The sequence below is a fragment of the Cebidichthys violaceus genome, unplaced genomic scaffold, assembly GCF_023349555.1.
Source record: "Cebidichthys violaceus isolate CVI_PGR_0920_01 unplaced genomic scaffold, fCebVio1.0.p SCAF_13, whole genome shotgun sequence".
NCBI lineage: Eukaryota > Metazoa > Chordata > Actinopteri > Perciformes > Stichaeidae > Cebidichthys > Cebidichthys violaceus.
The window spans coordinates 1047407-1065269 of record NW_027176296.1 but is presented as its reverse complement, the minus strand read 5'-3'; the positions used below and the strand labels follow the sequence as shown (position 1 = coordinate 1065269).

The window sequence follows — 17863 nt, the reverse complement described above, 5'->3', positions numbered from 1 at the left end:
GAATATACTGTCTATGTGGTTTTCTAGTATCTCTGTGTTAAATGTTGCATGGAGGACAGAAAATAGAAGGAAACAAAGAGCAGCCAGTGATATTGATATATCGATCTCTGTGTGTAGCTGTGTGTGTGTTTTTTTTTTTTTGTTCGTTGCCATCTTTATTATTAAAGTTCTCATTGTACACTTACAGTTGACTATAAGTCTGTGTAGCAGACTGAGCAGTAAAAAAGACATGTTATCTTCCAGTATATGGAAAAATATTTCACCTTTCTTATGTGTTCCTTGCTCCTCAGGACAGTGATGGAGACAAGAGTGAAGACAATCTTGTAGTTGACGTCTCCAATGAAGTAAGTTGCCCATCTGTATTTACATTATTTTTGAAATCCTCATACAAAAATGTAGGTGATAGATTTGTCCATTAACATTCTTGCATGCTCTTCCCCTTTGATCTACAGAGCATTTTAGCAACTTTCAGCTCAATGTTTTCTTTCGTACAGCCCACAGCTTGGTTCATTCTCACTGCTCTCATCAACCCCCAGTTTTCAGCTGCAGCACGCAGATGTATTTAGTGCAAAAATTCGGATACTTTTGCTGACAACTTTGCCTTATCGACTTAAAAAGTGAGCCTTTGTCCTACAGAGGCTCTTTGACACTGTGTTGCAGCCCACACATGCTAACGCATGAATCCAGCGTTGGGAGGGCCGGTGTTGCTCGTGGTAACTATAGATGTACTTGGCACTGCTTTGAACCAACCTCCGACCTCTGCGTAACCCGGTCTGTCTAGCTGTCGATAGTTCAATTTAACACACACAGAAGTCCTACGTCTCACAGAAAGACGTTTCCCCATCACAAATTAGTTAATAGTTTCCTCTGACCTCTTTGGAAATGTTCCACCTTCACGACCAATGTTTTTTTACAACATTCCATTTTCACTGTGGAAAATATTTACCTCACCCACAGAAGTCAAACTTCACTCTCTCTCCCACACACTTACTCACAGCTATATCCTTGTGCAAAAGCTGTACATCCCCTTTGCAGGAAAGAAAATATCTTTGATTTTCCTACAAAGCCACAAGTTACAAGCAGCCTTTATCCTACAGAAGCCGTCTGACACTGTGTTGCAGTCCGTACATGAATAACACATGAATCCAACGCTGGGAGGACCAGTTTTGCTCGCAGGAATAACTATAGATGTACTTGGCTCGCCCACATAACCCTGTCTGTCTGGCTGTCGGTAGTTCAATTTAAAACACAGATCTGGATGTGTGCATGCAAGTGAGGTCAGTGTTGAATACATTTTATTTTGATTTTACGCAACAAATTCATTGTTTAATTTTAGAGTCCCTGGTGTCACTTGTCACATGGCTGTGTTTTAGAGAAAGCCTTGAGAACACATAATTGGGTAATTGCCTGAAGAATAAGCATAGTCACACTGTACTAAATGACTTAAAGGAATAGTCCATACTCTCCAACATTGTTTCCCCATTATTGATTCATCTTCCAATAATTCCAAAGATAAATCCAAAGATATTGATTTTCACGTAATCAAAGACAAAGAAAAGAAGAAGGTTATTCACACACACACAAACATTGTATTTTGTGCTTGTTTTTTGCTTGCCAGATTGCTTGTTTTTAATTCCAATCATCTATAGTAACCTAGGTTTGTGAGTGTGTGTGAAATGTGAAACGAGTTAGCAGGTATGAAGCTAGTTCGGCTTTCCGCTGCAGTTGCCTTGTAAATAGAAAGAGCTCCTATGTAAGCTCATTATCAGCCACCGCTGTTTGTGTTCTCTTGTGAACTGTGTCTGTATCTGTGTGTCTGTGTCCACACACACACACACACACACACACACACACACACGCTCATTTACAAATACTTGGTCTAGCTATCTCTTCTCATCTACTTCTTCTGTTTATTTCTGTTCTCTATCCAACCTCTTGAAGCCTCTGTTCTTCCGTCTCTTCACTGTCTCTTTTCTTTTCACCCCTTCTTTCCCACTCCCCTCTTTTTCTCCTCCCTTCTCTCATTAGATAACTGCAGTCTGGTTCTTTTAATATATGCAAAGCCGTTTATGCCCCTGGAATATTTTAGTTCTTTAAATACTTCACGCAGTGTACCAAAAATATGTTTTATCTAAGCCCTCTGTATTTTGATATTGCACACAAAAGCAGAATCGGTCTCTTGTGTGGTTTGGAAACTGGTACAAAAGCAGAAAGAAAAAAAATGTGACAAATGTGTGTAATGGCATAAAAAGGGAGACAAATTCTCGTGTGTGTGTGTGTGTGTGTGTGTGTGTGTGTGTGTGTGTCTGTGTCTTTTAGAGAGAATGTCCATGCATGTATTTGAACATACGTCCAAGCCTGTGCATATGTGTGTGCATATCTGTTTGCATATGAGTGTCTACATGCCATGTAAACGTCTCTGTGTGGTTGTGTGAGTAGATGATCTGGTGTGTGTGTGTGTGTGTGTGTGTGTGTGTGTGTGTGTGTGTGTGTGTGTGTGTGTGTGTGTGTGTGTGTGTGTGTGTGTATAAGCATTAAAATGTATTGTGCTGATCACTGTGACCCAGTGAGAAGTGCTTACTCCAGCACTCTGTTCTGAGGGAGGCAGCGCTGGGTCAACGGTGGCTACACTGATGAAAGCAGCTGCAACAGCAACATTATCTCCAGGTCCACACACTACTGTACCAGCGACAGTGACGATTTCTTGTGTTTCTTGTAATGTTCCCTGAGCTCTGACTCCATTTACAAATCACAATACAGACTGTGACACCATACGTTGTGTTGTAACCATGAAAGAAGGATCAGCAGCATTTTACTTTAAGTAAGCCTATTTTTAAACTCTTTAACCAACTGCTTTTTAAAAAGATAAGTGGGTGTTCAGACTGAAACAGTTCTGCATTATAACATGCAAGTGCCTGCTGTGTATTGGGATGTTGCTTCAGGTATGAGTGAGACAATGAAATACAATCCAGGAATTCCAGTTGCGGTAACCTTGAAGGTTTATTAGTCCCCAAAAATACTGCACAGTGGATTATGACATTACCAGGTGGGATTTTACAGCGAAAAGTTATCTTGGTGACAATAATTTAATATTGCATCGATTGAGAGGATGCATTCCATTGACCAGCACTGCCTTGCCTTCATGTCACATGGCGTTGTGGCAACTTTCAAGCTGGGCAAACGTCTTACTGAACGGTATTAGATACTTGTGCAGAAAAGTCCTAATGATGAAATGCTGTTAGATGGACTTGAGGTCGAGACTGAAATGGAACAACAAAATAGTTGAAGCGCTGTATGCATCAGTTTTCACAAAAGTTAAGATAATGTTTCAATCTCTGTTTGTCATTCAGGAGCCTAACTCTCCTGCGGGCAGCCCTCCTCACTCCCCCCACGGGAACGGGTTGGACCGGGCTCCTACCCTAAGGAAAGAGCTCCCGGGCTCCTCGAGCGCAGGAGAGGCCCCCTCCACCCCAAACCCTCGCAGCCCCACCCCAGGGAAGGGGAAGGACCCTGCACAGGTAAGATAGATTCTCAGGGAGTTGCTGCACTCTGCTTACTGGGAGGTGTCTGCTTGCTTTTGCTTTATGCAAACATGTTACTGTCATGTTTAATTAGACTGCAGATTTTCAGCGTCTTTTCATTTGTAAGAAAACAGTATTGTTTTCCACGTTGTACCCTAAGGTTGTCCATTCCTGGTACATGTTACGCTTTCATTTGTGGTGTTTTCCTTTAAGATTAAATGCTGTACAACCCATAACTATTGAACAGTAACTAATCCTTTTCCTATAAACTATGTTGAGAAGCTACATAGATGTCCAGTACAGATAGCTGTAGCTGTTACAGTAGCTGTGCCCGTACTATAGAGATCAATTCTTCTCTTTTCATTGAGATCATTCGAAAAGGACATTTTGATGGTTGGTGTAATAAATTAGGGATTATGTGTGAAAGTACTACACTGTAGGTCCCATGACAAATCAGTCATGTGTTATCGTTGTTATATTTCTTTTTTGACTTCTCTACAGATGGATAAGTCCCAGTCTCCGTTGTCCAAGTCTGGGACCCCATCCCCGTCCCACCGTGAGGCCCTGACCCCGGGAGCCCCAGGGGCCCCTGGTCCCAGCACCTCCTGCCTTCGTCTGGTCAGCAAAGCAGCATCCAGTGCAGACCCCCTTGGTGAGACTCTTTTGACCGTTTAGCTTAGTTTGTACTCGCTGTTAAGTAGTGAAGCTCGGGCACTTCTGAATTGTTGTAAATATATATGTTTTTTTTATTTTCTTTAATAAAGTCAACCAAATAGCTGACCTGAATGAGTTTTCCACCCAGTATTCCTCTGCCCTTCATACCATAAATCCTTTTGTTCCTCAGTTTTTCATTTCCCCATTTGTTTGTTTATGCTATGACATAACTGTTTATAATTATATAAACTATGTCATGCAATGATAGTTTAATGCTTTTGAGCTAAAATCTCTTGTTTTTATCACAGCATAGTTAATGGAAAAATATGCCTATATGGCTGATGTTTTGAATATTCAAAACCATAAGAAACAAAATAGACCCCTCCGACCCTACTCTACTATAACTATTGTGCTCTTGAGCAAGGCTCTTAACTGCTATTTGCTTCTCTGCGACCAGCAGTGAACACCATTGTTGTGTTTTACATCTTGTCAAATATAGTTTAATGAAAGAAAAAGACTTCCATTCTTCTCAGCCCCTCTGTGACTGCGTTTGTGCTTTTGTGCCATGTATTGTTTCCCCACTTTATTTCCCTTCAATCCCTCCTTCCTCTTTCCCTCCCTCCCCAGCTCTCCGCAGTCCCATGTCTGTGCCCCCCGGTTCATACCCGGCTCATTTTGGCGTGGTGTCCCACGCAGGACTGAATGGGGAGCTGGCCAGCCCAGGAGGTTTCGGTGGAGCTCTAACTCTCTCTCCACAAATCAGCGCAGCAGCCAATGCCTACTCCCGAAGCCCCATGGTGAGTAAAGGCCAAATTGTTCTTCTCTGTCAAGGTTTGATTTATAGTTCATCAACTCTAACCCTCTGACTGTTTTAAAACTAGATGAATGCGCTCTGTAGTCTTAAAGTTATCACGTTTACGTTCTCTAATTCACAATCAAGGAGAGAAGTTTTGCAAATGAAACGGTTTATCTGATCACAAACTGCTGACCTGTGTCTACTGAAAAAAAGGTTTTGTCTTTCTTCAACATGCTCCATGTAGTCTTTTTTATGAGTACACATGTCCAGCCTCAGAAACATGAACAAAAACACAAAGTAGCTCAAGCGCTCTGTAGGAGCCATGAATGAATTCAGAGAAGAAATCATTGATGAGGTAATGTTAAGAAGGTGTGTGATGATTTATATTTTGGCGTTAATGCAGCTACAGTATGTAGCCTTCACCTTAAGGCAGTCAAGGCTGTTAATTGTTTGACCGCTCTTTTGTCTCCTCCAGGTGGCATATGACTCTCGGTCTCACCTGAGAGCGCCAGGGCTGTCCTCTTCTCTGCCTGGTTCCTCTGGCGGCAAGCCGTGAGTATTCACACTGTAGATATTTAATTAATGGCTTGAAAATTGGGTGCTCTCTACATTTGGTAGATACATATTTAATGCCTTTTAATATCTGGGTGTGCATGTCTAGCGTGGGTACTTCACATAATATATACCCAGTTACACAGGGCAGTTAAACAGTTGATCTTCTTTGCTGTTGATTATAAAAAAGAAATATGTGAAAGCTGGGCTGGATAATCATGTCAGGATAAATAAATAAAATCAAAACTTCTTCAGTGATAATCCAAAAATATTTGGATTGGATAAGAATCCAGATCAGGAGTACCCCCTAGCAAGTCATTGTGTGCTTTTTTAGTGATGCACATTGACATTGACTGTCTAACAAAGATAGATGCTGTGGAATTTCGAGTCTCCAGATCACTTCCTCCAACACACTTGTCCCTTCGGCTGTGCTGACAGACAAATTATGTTGTCTTTGTCATTTGTTGCAAAGTAGCAATTTATTCTTGCGGGGCTAATTTCAAGTCATAAAACAGCCTTGGCTTCCAACCGGTACAGTATTGATCAGCCATTAGCAATGCCACACTGACTGCCCTGCAATACAATCGGCCATTATGAGAATTTGGACACATATTACTAAAGTTCCAAGGTCATTGTGGTGTCGTCAGACCTCTCAACTTGCACACGGACTTGTGTGAGGTTGTTTGTGCATTGTGTATATCTACCTGTCGCTCCTCTGCTTTGACTTGCTCATTGATTGAATGATTGTTTCCATCTAGTCTGTCCTGGTTTTGACCCATTTCTCCAGTCCCCTCACTATCCATTGCAGAACCCTATTGTCCAAACTGTGTTTATTTTTAGCTGCTCTTCAATTCTGAAGTATTGATTCATTTCTGTTCCCTCCTCTGCAGCGCCTACTCGTTCCATGTGAGCGCAGACGGTCAGATGCAGCCGGTGCCCTTTCCCCCTGACGCCCTGCTGGGCCCGGGAATCCCTCGCCACGCCCGTCAGATTCACACCCTGAACCACGGAGAGGTGGTGTGTGCCGTCACCATCAGCACCTCGACACGCCATGTCTACACCGGAGGCAAGGGCTGCGTCAAGGTGTGGGACATCAGCCAGCCTGGAAGCAAGAGCCCCATGGCCCAGCTGGACTGTCTGGTGAGTCATGTCGGAGGAAGTCAAACAAATACACACACACCAGTGATAAAAATAGAAATGGGTACACCAACAAACATTCACATACCAGGCGATGCCACCAAACGTTTGTATGTACTGCCGTGATTTGTTTTTGTTGGCTATGTCATCTTTCCTCTTAGATTTTGTTAATATCATCAAAATGAATGTCCACAATCATGTGAGAAGACACTTGCTGCAGAGCTCCAGGCTTTGGTCCTTCACCTCTGCCAGACCCTGGAGAACAAAGTGATTTCTTAAATTGGATGCGCCAGAGCTGATCATCAGGATATGATAGCATGCGTTCATTAATTTGGATAAGCCACACAACTTCCGCAAATAACACAGAAGTAAACAATATAACCTCAATATTTCGATATAACTGTAACTTCTACGGGTAGATTGTATGTATTGTGTACATTGGTGTTATTGGAGGAGGTCGTGTGGCATGGAAGTGATGCAATAGACCCGATACAATGTATCGAATATACACTCCTTTAGGCTACTTTATTGAACGTTAAGCAAGATAAAATAATACACTGCGCAATATGATACAATGGCATGTGAACGTTATTTATTGAAGGAAGAAAGCGTGTTAAACAGACATGATTTCCACCTTAATACGTGATAACACACACGATTTTCCACCATGGGTCCCAGCAACGGAGGTTATTAAATCATCTTACCATCCGTCCCATAAAGCCTCATACACTTTCTTTTTTTTTTACCCTTGATCAAAATCAGGTATAACTGTTTTTTTATCGTATCCAATCAGAACAGGGACAACTACATCCGATCCTGTAAAATCCTCCCAGACGGACGGACCTTGATCGTCGGCGGGGAGGCCAGCACGCTGTCAATCTGGGATTTGGCCACGCCCACTCCTCGCATCAAGGCAGAGCTGACGTCTTCTGCTCCCGCCTGCTATGCTCTGGCCATCTCCCCTGACAACAAGGTCTGCTTCTCCTGCTGCAGCGACGGCAACATTGTCGTCTGGGACCTTCACAACCAGACGCTGGTCAGGTAAGAGGAGAGGACAGCGGAAGGAGAAAGAGAACATTAAAATGTGGTGCTTTACCTCCACAAATAGATTGCTGTCAGGAGAGAGCGCAGAGGGGAGAGGGAGGAAGGGGAGGGAGAGAGAGGCTGGAGGATGTGGAAACATTTCAGGAACTTCTTAAGGACAGCGGAGGAAAAGGAGATAAAATATGGAAGAAGAAAGGGGAGGGAGGAAAAATCGTTACCGTCTGGGGCTTCCTCAACTAACCCAGGTAAGCAGAAGGGGGAGGAACTAGCCATAGGGGATATGGGTGGGATGAAACAGCCAAATTCTGGCAAGGTAAGAGAAGGAAGAATTGAGGGAGACGGACTGGTGAGGAGAAAGGGAGACCGGAGGGAAAGGAGAATCAGGTGAGGGCAGTAGAAGCTACAGGGAGGAAAGATTTAAAATATATTTGATCTGACACCTCAAGGAGAAAAGAAGGAAAGACACACACACACACACACACACACACACACACACACACACATACACACACACAGTGTGTCTTTAGAGTGTGTGTAAATGCATGTCTTTGTGTTCATCTGTTAAGCTCTCATGCGTCTCCTCCCTGCAGGCAGTTCCAGGGCCACACAGACGGAGCGAGCTGCATCGACATCTCCAACGACGGCACCAAACTGTGGACGGGAGGGCTGGACAACACGGTCCGCTGCTGGGACCTCCGAGAGGGACGGCAGCTCCAGCAACACGACTTCACCTCGCAGGTACACACACACACACACACACACACACACACACACACACACACACACCGCTACAAGACTAACAGGTCTAACACTTGCATCATATACACATAAACACACAACGACAAAATTAGCTTGCAGGGACACACAACAGTGTAACATACACATACCTTTATAAAAAAAATTTTTTTTAAAAAGTAGCAATATTTTTTGCAGGTACAGTACATTACAGGGTCATCACAACACATCACATCTGCACCTCACAAGTTAACTTGCACACATATTAATACAAACACACACCGCGACCTCACCTTGCAGGTCTTTACATCAATACACACCTGCAAAAACACATCAACAAACATGATTTCACCTCACAGTTGCCCTCACACACACACACACACACACACACACACTGTCTCTCTCATTCACTCCTCACTGCCATAACAGAGCTATAGAGTTGACTACCGCTGTCAGATGAGTTTCGATCCACCGTGTAATGACTTTCTCTCTCGCTTGCCATCTCTCTCCATCTGACACTTTCCCTCTCTCTCTTGCTATTTTCTCTTTATTTTTCCAATGTATTAATTCAATCAATTATCACTTCTATCTCTGTCATTTTGATCTTTCCTTTTTTTTTTTTTTTTATAAACATTCCACCATCTTTCCCTTTTCTATTCTCACTCATCTTTCTCTATTCCTTGATAAACCTCATTCCTACTTAATTCCTTCATCTGTCGTCCCAACTTCCCTCCATTGTTCACATTCTCTCATCAACCTTATCTTCTTCCGTCCCTCATCCCCCATTTCCTCACATTTCTCCACATTCCCCATTTTTGTTTTCTTTTCTGCAGCCGTGTGTCCTTTCTCCTGTCCTCCCCTCCCTACTATCTCCATTTCATTTTCTACCTTCCTTTGACTCCTTTCTTCCCTCTCCGTCTCCAGATCTTCTCTCTGGGCTACTGTCCGACAGGCGAGTGGCTGGCTGTGGGAATGGAGAGCAGTAATGTGGAAGTTCTGCATGTCTCCAAACCTGACAAGTACCAGCTGCACCTCCATGAGAGCTGTGTTCTCTCCCTTAAGTTCGCCTACTGCGGTATGCGCACACACAATAACTTCTCTCCACATTTTTGTATGCAGTTGATGCACAGTATATTGCGCAATTATCACCCCGTTTTCTTTGTTTAACCTGTAGTTCTCTGTGTTATTTCAGGCAAGTGGTTTGTGAGCACAGGAAAAGACAATCTGTTGAATGCATGGAGGACACCATATGGAGCTAGTATTTTCCAGGTGAGAAACGAGCGTAATGCTCTGTGTATGTACTTATTTATAAATGAGTGTATTTGAGGCTGCAGAGTCATCTGTTAGTCAATGTGGATAGTGTTGTTGTGGATTGTGCAGGGCGACTGTGGCTCAGTGGTAGAGCAGGGTCGTCCTGCAATCACAGGATTGGCGGTTTGAGTCCACGTTGAGGTGTCCTTGGGCAAGGCACGGAACCCCAAATTGCTAACTGGTGTATGAATGGGTGTGAATGATGACATGTAGTGTTAAAGAGCTTTTAATGGTCGGAAGACTAGAAAAGTCCATTTACCATTTTACCATTTAAGCTATCTCTGCTTCCTTTCCCTCACACAAACACATACAAACACTCACACAAAACAGAACAAATGTAATAACTCCATCATGTTCCAACGCTCCGTTTGAGAACATTTTTAAACATGAATATGCAGGGATGCAATATTTTTAGCTGAGCAAGTTCATCTGGGTGTGAATGAAACTAGCATTTGGAGATGAAGGTACATTTAAGGTGTGTGTGTGTGTGTGTGTGTGTGTGTGTGTGTGTGTGTGTGTGTGTGTGTGTGTGTGTGTGTGTGTGTGTGTGTGTGTCATATTTCTGTAAGCTACAGTGGGCAGCAGGGTTGGCGGCTCCTGTCTCTCCCTGTGGACTGAAGGAGAATGCTGGCTATCTGCTTTGTTATCCAAATGCCAAACGTTTCTCCTGCCAAACAGCTCCCTCCTGTCACTGTGTTGTACAGCGCTGCTCTCTCTCTGTCCTCTTCCTCCTTTCTAGTTTATCAACGTCCCTTCCAGTTTCTGTCTCCTTGCTTCTCTTTAACCCCCGAGCCCCTCTCATTTTTCCTCTCTCGTCTCTCTGTTTATTGTTGTCCTTTCTCTCTCTCTCTGTGCTCGCTCCTTTTTATCTTTCCTTGCCCTTTGGTTTATCTCTGTCTTCTCTTCAATATTTTTAATCCTTTTTTCCTACACTGTCTTTCACTTTTTTACCCTCTCCCTCTCCTCATTCTCTCCTACCGTCCGTCTCATTTGTTGTAAATATTTTAAATTTGTATCAAATAAGCTTTATTGGCATAGATATTAATGTCACATTGTCGGTAATGCCTAATATGTTACTGAGTGCATGTTTACATTTCTATGTTTACAGAAATACAACACATTAACAGACTTGGGCAAGAATAAAACAATAAAGCGGAGTTCCATTGTGGTCCCTAGTGTTTATACAATTCACCACACTTAATCAAGATGGGCATTCAGTGTCTAACATGAACTACTAAATATTTTCAAGACAAAGTTTTCCTCTTTGTTTGTTTCGATTTATTTTTATTCCCACTCCATCTCTGACTCACACCACTTCCAAACTCATCTTTTGGCTTGTCATTGCGTTCCTCCCTCCTGAGCGCTCCCCATCTCACCCCCACCTGCTATCTTGGTATATACTATGAGGGATCCTGTGTGAAATGGCCTCTCACCGGTGGCTTGATGATTGACAGCTCTGCTGTGCCTGTAGCGGGGAGGGGAGGAGAGGGGAGCGGAGTTAGAGACGAGGAGGAGTCGACATGAGAGAGGGGGACAGTGAAAGAGGATGGAGAGGGAGGAGGAGGAGGAGGAGAGTCTGGGGAGAAAGGAAGGAAGGAAGATAAATGATGATGTAGCAGGGGGAGGAGGAGGAGGAGGAGGAGGAGGAGGAGGAGGAGGGGGTCTAGAGGGAGCTTTAGATCATCTAAAGCCAGGTGCCCAGGTCTAGCTTTCAAACACGGGAGAAAAAGAGGTGAAAAAAAAAGAGGATTGTGCATTTTGCCAGTTCATACAGACCGTTAGACTTGTGCTGCTAGTGATGCTTAAACGTGCAGTTAATGAGGCTGCATCTCTCCAGAGAAAGAGAGCACTGTGTCTCACATTGAAGCAGACAAATGAGTCAGCATCCTGGAGCTGTGGACTTGTCTGTTTGGAAATAATTGCCAACTGTTTTGAAATGCAAATATGTCTTATATGATTGAGTATCAGCCGATGAGTCATATCTTTTCCTAACGTCTTTCTCTTTGTTTCTCTCCATCTGTCTCCATCCATCTATCATACATCTCTCTCTCTCTCTCTCTCTCTCTCTCTCTCTCTCTCTCTCTCTCTCTTTCTCAGTCCAAGGAGTCCTCGTCTGTGCTGAGCTGTGACGTCTCTCCGGACGACAAGTACATAGTGACGGGCTCCGGGGACAAGAAGGCCACGGTGTACGAGGTGGTGTACTGAGGGCCGGGACAAGATGGGAAGAGACAGGACGGAGATTTGGGGGGTGGGTGGGGGGGGGGCAACCAGTTGCCACGCCAACCGCTCCTGATCTTCATAACATCCGCAACAGCAGCACCTCCGTCTCAGTCCTCTGAGTCCTCCTGACCCTCACCCCTAAATACATCACCCCCTCTCCCCCTTTTTCTTGTGATATAAGCTATTGTGGGAGCTCCCAAATGCCTCCTCCTTCCTCCTCCCTTCCACTTTTAGCCCAAGGATGAGGCATGATAGCAGAGAGAGAGAGAGAGAGAGAGAGAGAGAGAGGCAGAAAAGGAAGCAGCAAGATAAGAAGGACAAAGGAAAAGGGCGGTGGAGCATAAAGATAAAGTCGGGAGGGAAAGACGAGAAGGAGGAGAGAAAGCGAGAGTACGGAAGGAAGAGAAATGAAAGGGAGGAAGAGGAGGAGGGAGGGAGGGAGGCAGGGTAATTAGGGCTGTTTCCTGATTAAGAGCTCAGTGGAAGGGAGGCCCCCAGAGGAGGTGCGAAGCAGCACTGTGGGAGCGCCAGCCAGGAGCACTGATACCACACAATCGATTCATTAGCCAGACAGTGGAAGCCTTAATGAGGCTGACGCTGCAGCTCGCTCTCCCCAGCGAGAGGTGTCAGGAGCTGGGGAACGATGACGCTTTGAGATGGAGGGGGTCGCTTCAGATATCCACATACTCTGACATGTAACATAGACCTGTTCACACACACACTCACACACAGGCGCATGTCATCGAGCAAGAATACACACACACTGAGATACACTCCCTTGATGTAATCGTAGGAAGAGAGAAACACACACAACATACAGAGCACCCAATTAAACATTCATCGCAGCGCTCCCCGTCTCACTGCTTAATATCTATTTTATTTTGGTCTGACAAAGGCAGCGTCTAATGAGCAGCGGAGTCAATGGGATCCTCCCAGGGCCCAGAGACACGAACACAGAACATCAGCCGAGCTGTTCCCTCTAATTCCTCTGGATTGTTCTCCTGACACCGGGCGCTGCACTCACTCTCATTAAAGGCACTGTCAGCTAGATGAAGTAGCAGCACGCCAACTTCACTGTAAGGCAGACAAGAGGGCAAATTAACACCACAGATTACGCTATCATCAGCAGCCAACTAAGCAGCGACTAATCCAAATCCTTTCCAATTTTATGCAACTAGTTGCTGTTTTCATTTACAAACCAGATGAGAATTACATGTTTATCAATGTCATTGTCTCCATCTCCGCCTGCCTGCTGATGTGCTAGTGTTCAAAGTGCTCTGGCTAAATCTTGTTCGGTAAGCTATTGATTGCTTTTAATTGAGATGCTAAACACCTTGAAGGAAAAGTTCGACATTTTGGAAATCACGCTTATAGATTTAAATGAGAAGATTGATACCACTCTGTCTGTAGGCTAAGTAACAAGTGGCCTGCTAACCTAGCTTAGCATAAAGACTGAAAACGGGGAAACAGCTAGCCTGGCTCTGTCCAGAGGTAGCAAAATCTACTTATCAGCACCTCTAAAGCTCACTAATTAACATGTTATAGCTGATGTTAAAACGACAATTTGCTGTTTTATGTGGGGACTATTTCTTGGTGTGGAGCAGTAGCTTCCTTAAGTACTTGTTTCCTGGTATCTGCGCCCAGCCAAGAAATAGTCACACTCGAACCGCCCTGTAAAATGTCAAAATGAATCCTACACTTCAGTTATGGAATGGATACAAGAAACAATATACAACGTGTTCATTATTTGTCTAAAGAGGTTCTGGTTGGTGGATTTTGCTATTTCCAGTCTTTTTGCTAAGCTAAACTAACAAGCTGCTGGCTGTAGCCTTATATTTCCTGTACAGACATGAGAGCGGTATCAATCCTCTTAATGTAGCCTCAGCAAGAAAGGGAATAAACATATTTCCCAAAATGTCAAAAGTATACCTTTAAACTTGATTCTTGCTCTTCAGTCCTTGTATCATATTCCAAACTGGCAGGCAAACTGTATATCAGAGCGCTCTGCTTCTGCGTCACCAATGTGTAGACTAAACAGGCACATTTCAAGCTTTTCTTTTATTACTCATTTATTTCAGTATTTTATATGAATAGTGATTGCTCGTCTTATGTAATGATATGTTTATGTATTGGGGTTGCCTATGACTGCGTTTCGGGGTTCAGGGGAGCAAACGGAGAGGGACGCACTCACACATGGTGACCTATAAAATCAAATGGAACACAGGTGGGAAAATTGTTTGTCTCTTTTAACTTTTTTTTTGATTGTATTTTTATCCTTGGTGGTGGTGACAGGCAAAGGACATATAACATCTGCAGTCCCATGTAAAGAAAAAAAATAAGACTCCGTTCTGTCTTCTGTTTTTGTTTTATTCCCTTTTTTTTAAACACAAAGTGGTAGTAAGTGTAGTGTAGTCTGTTTTCAGTCCTTATTGTGCAACTAAACTATGTTTCTGTTGAGTCTGTGGTCAGTGTACAGCAGGCGTCGGCTGCAACATGACAATACAGATTTAGCCATCGGAGAGGTCCCACTTTTTACTGCATGCTTGTTGCACTACAGCTCCACTTCTGCTGAAAGAACGAGACAAATCTGATTTTACTCAGTAGGTACACACAGCCACAGTTTAACAGAGGGATACATTTTACATTACAGTATGCAATTTAATTCAAATGTTTCAACTTTTAGCAAGATTTGTCAATGTTTCTCACTGCAGCACTAATGCAGGATAGAAGAACTATGAGGGACTTCTACAATGGCTACTGTACCAGCGAGGAGTTAGAGATCGTCTGTACAGTTTAATGCCTTTGCCTGCCTCTTTACCCTCCTGCCCGTCAGCGACAGGCACACCTAAACGATACTCTCATACACAAGCTTGTATACTACTCTGAACGACGCTGTATAACGCCTATGCAGTTGGTGGTATTGCGTGAATATTTGGGACATTGTATTTGATACTCTTCTTTAACTGTAATGTCTCTTCCCCCTGCCTGTGCTTTCTCTGTTCCAACAGTATAAAAACTTTTATTTTCCGTTTTACAAGCCCATGTTTTAGTTTCTCTTTTAAAAAGCCAAGGAACTTTTTTTTTTTTAACTGCACTGTGTAAGTTCCCCTCCTGATGCATTTCCCATGTGCTGTACAAGAAATACTATGTGTGAAAAATAAACCAAACTTGTGTTCATCCTTTCAGGTGTCTGCTGTGACGATCTTTCCCTGAGATTTAAATGCAGAGAGGGAAAAAGCCAAATAACCAATACTAGAGAACCAGCTTTTCATTGATAATTCTTTGTGAACACCCCCTTGTTCATTCACAATGTGGAAACAAACTTTCTCCGCCATCTGAAAAAGTGTAAAACTTTTTAGTAATCTACAGAAACTGAATTCACAAGGGCGCTCTGCTGTCTGACTCTCACCGGTATTACTCAATAATTCTGATACACAGAGGACGTTGTCTCAGCACAGCAACAAAAAGGCAAATTGGTGATTCATTGTTTTGGAACATTGACAAAATATAATTTAACACACAGAGCAACAAGATTTTGATTCTAGAGCATGAAGGGTGATAGAGTTCTTGTCTCTGTAGATACTGGAGCTCATTTACATACATTTCCATATGTGTAGACTTTTAAGAAGATGCTGGGCTTCAATCTAAAATACATAAACCAGGCATGCCAAATATCTTCAAAGGCTGTGTTGTTTAATTGGCAACGAAGATTCTCATTTATTGCATATTTTGAAAAATGCTCCATTGCAATTAAGTCCCAATGAGACGGTGCTGCCGATGTTATAGTATGTATAGAATACTTTGTTTTAATTGGAGACTAAAATGACTTTATCTGGCGGGTAGTTTCACAAACATATTTTGTGATTTATACATAAATAATTATATAACATGCATTTGTTAATCAAACTCTTGCCGAAGCCAGTTGGGAGAAAAGTGAAAATACTTTCCATTGAGAAAAGCCTGTGGTGTCATTCTTTGCTCTTCTTTCAATGAAAAAAATACTCATGTTCCAACATAACTGATGCTATTACATCTACACTGACCTCTTATAAAACGTTGTTGTTTTGAATGAACAGTCGCCTACAGCTGCAGTATCTCCTCACAAGACGCTTTTTTTGCTCTGGAATATATGTTATAATACCAAGACATTTTTTATAAAAAAATTAATGGCAACATTCAGCACACTATACTATGATATTGTTTTTGGGGCATTTTATGATCTACTATGCGGTGACATTTTTATGGCATATACTACTAGTTTTTAATGATATTTTTGTGGCATTCCATGACTTAAAATAAAAAGTTATAGCATACAATACTTAAATATTTTTCGGCATACTATACGACATTTTTTATGGTGTACAATACTATGACATTTTTTTTTACATACTATAGCATGACTTTATCATGGAGTACTGTAATATGACATTATAGATGACATTTATGGCATATTTTTTCTTGAATGTTTTTTGGAGAATGAAAAGAAATGTATGGCAGACTATACTAAGAAACCTTTTATGGCACTTTCATGGCAGACTTTGACTGTCATTCTTTTTGTAGCATACTATACAATGACATTTTTTCCACATACTATACTATGAGTTTTTTGAACACACTAGACTTTTAATGACTTTTTGAACATACAATACTATGACTTTTTAGATTACTTTTTTCAACATACCATACATACTATGACTTTTTCTTTTTTTACATACTTTCAAAACTATGACTTTTTTAAGGATTTCTTTCAACATACTATACTATGACTTTTTTCAACATACCATACATACTATGACTTTTTCCGACATACTATTCTAAGACTTTAATAACTTTTTTTGACACACTTTTTAATGATTTTTTTCCCAACATACTATACAATGACTTATTTGGACATACAATACTATGACTTTTTTGACATAATTTAATAAGACTTTTTTAATGATTTTTTTCAAAATACTATTCTGTGACTTTTTTAATGATTTTTTTTTTTTTTTTTTTTTACAAACTACACTGACTTGTTTTAACTTTTTTTATTACTTTTTTCAACGTACTACACTATGACTTTTTTCTAACTTTTTCAACATACTAGCAAGATGGAGGCGCGCATGTACACAGCGGCTCGGTACTCTCGGTTTGGCTGAGGAACAGCTGTTTCCCCAGAGTGGTTTCCTCGATCACCCCCCTACCCCCACCAAGCTTAGGCAATAAAACAACACTTTAACAAAGCACTTTTGTCACTTTAAAACCATTGATGCCTGTGTTTTATCTTCAATATATTTATGTAATGTCTTGTTTTAAATCAGAAATCTCTTGTCTTAATGTTTTTATACATTTTTTTTACCTTGTTGTTGCTGAACTGACTGATAAGTCGCCAACTTAATTTCGACAATAAACATCCTTATCCTTATACTATGACTTTGTTCATGATTTATTTTTCAACATACTATATTATGACTTTTTTTTTACTTTTTCGACATTCTATACTGTGACTTTTTTCAGATTTATTTTTCAACATACTATATTATGACTTTTTTCTGACTTTTTTGACATACTATACTATGACCTTTTTAACACACTACAGTATGATTTTCTTCAACATACTATACTAAGACTTTTTTCATGACTTTTTGTCCACATACTATACATTTACTTTTTTAGACACACTATACTGACTTTTTTAATGACTTTTTTTCGATTTTCTATTTTTGAAAGATTATTTTTATATACTATACTATGACTTTTTTTAATGATTCTTTTTCAACATAACATATTATGACTTTTTTCCACATACTGATTTTTGAATTACTTTTTTTTACATACTATACTATTACACAGCATACTATACTTTGACTTTTTATGACATTTTTATGACAAACTATACCATGACGTCTTC

The 17863-nt window shown here is 41.6% G+C and overlaps 1 protein-coding gene across 2 annotated transcripts in view; it reads left to right on the top strand.

Moving 5' to 3' along the window:
* tle2b (TLE family member 2, transcriptional corepressor b) overlaps nucleotides 1-15153 on the top strand; it is a 76614-nt gene extending 61461 nt beyond the window's left edge. For both annotated transcript variants that reach the window (XM_068707246.1, XM_068707245.1), the window contains exons 10-20: nucleotides 291-344; nucleotides 3351-3518; nucleotides 4023-4173; nucleotides 4803-4972; nucleotides 5447-5523; nucleotides 6414-6663; nucleotides 7454-7701; nucleotides 8295-8442; nucleotides 9364-9514; nucleotides 9632-9708; nucleotides 11848-15153. In XM_068707246.1, the coding sequence (XP_068563347.1) occupies nucleotides 291-344; nucleotides 3351-3518; nucleotides 4023-4173; nucleotides 4803-4972; nucleotides 5447-5523; nucleotides 6414-6663; nucleotides 7454-7701; nucleotides 8295-8442; nucleotides 9364-9514; nucleotides 9632-9708; nucleotides 11848-11955 (1602 nt within the window). In that variant the 3' untranslated portion in view covers nucleotides 11956-15153. The remainder of the gene's footprint in view (nucleotides 1-290; nucleotides 345-3350; nucleotides 3519-4022; nucleotides 4174-4802; nucleotides 4973-5446; nucleotides 5524-6413; nucleotides 6664-7453; nucleotides 7702-8294; nucleotides 8443-9363; nucleotides 9515-9631; nucleotides 9709-11847) is intronic.
* The last annotated feature ends 2710 nt before the right edge of the window (nucleotides 15154-17863 follow it).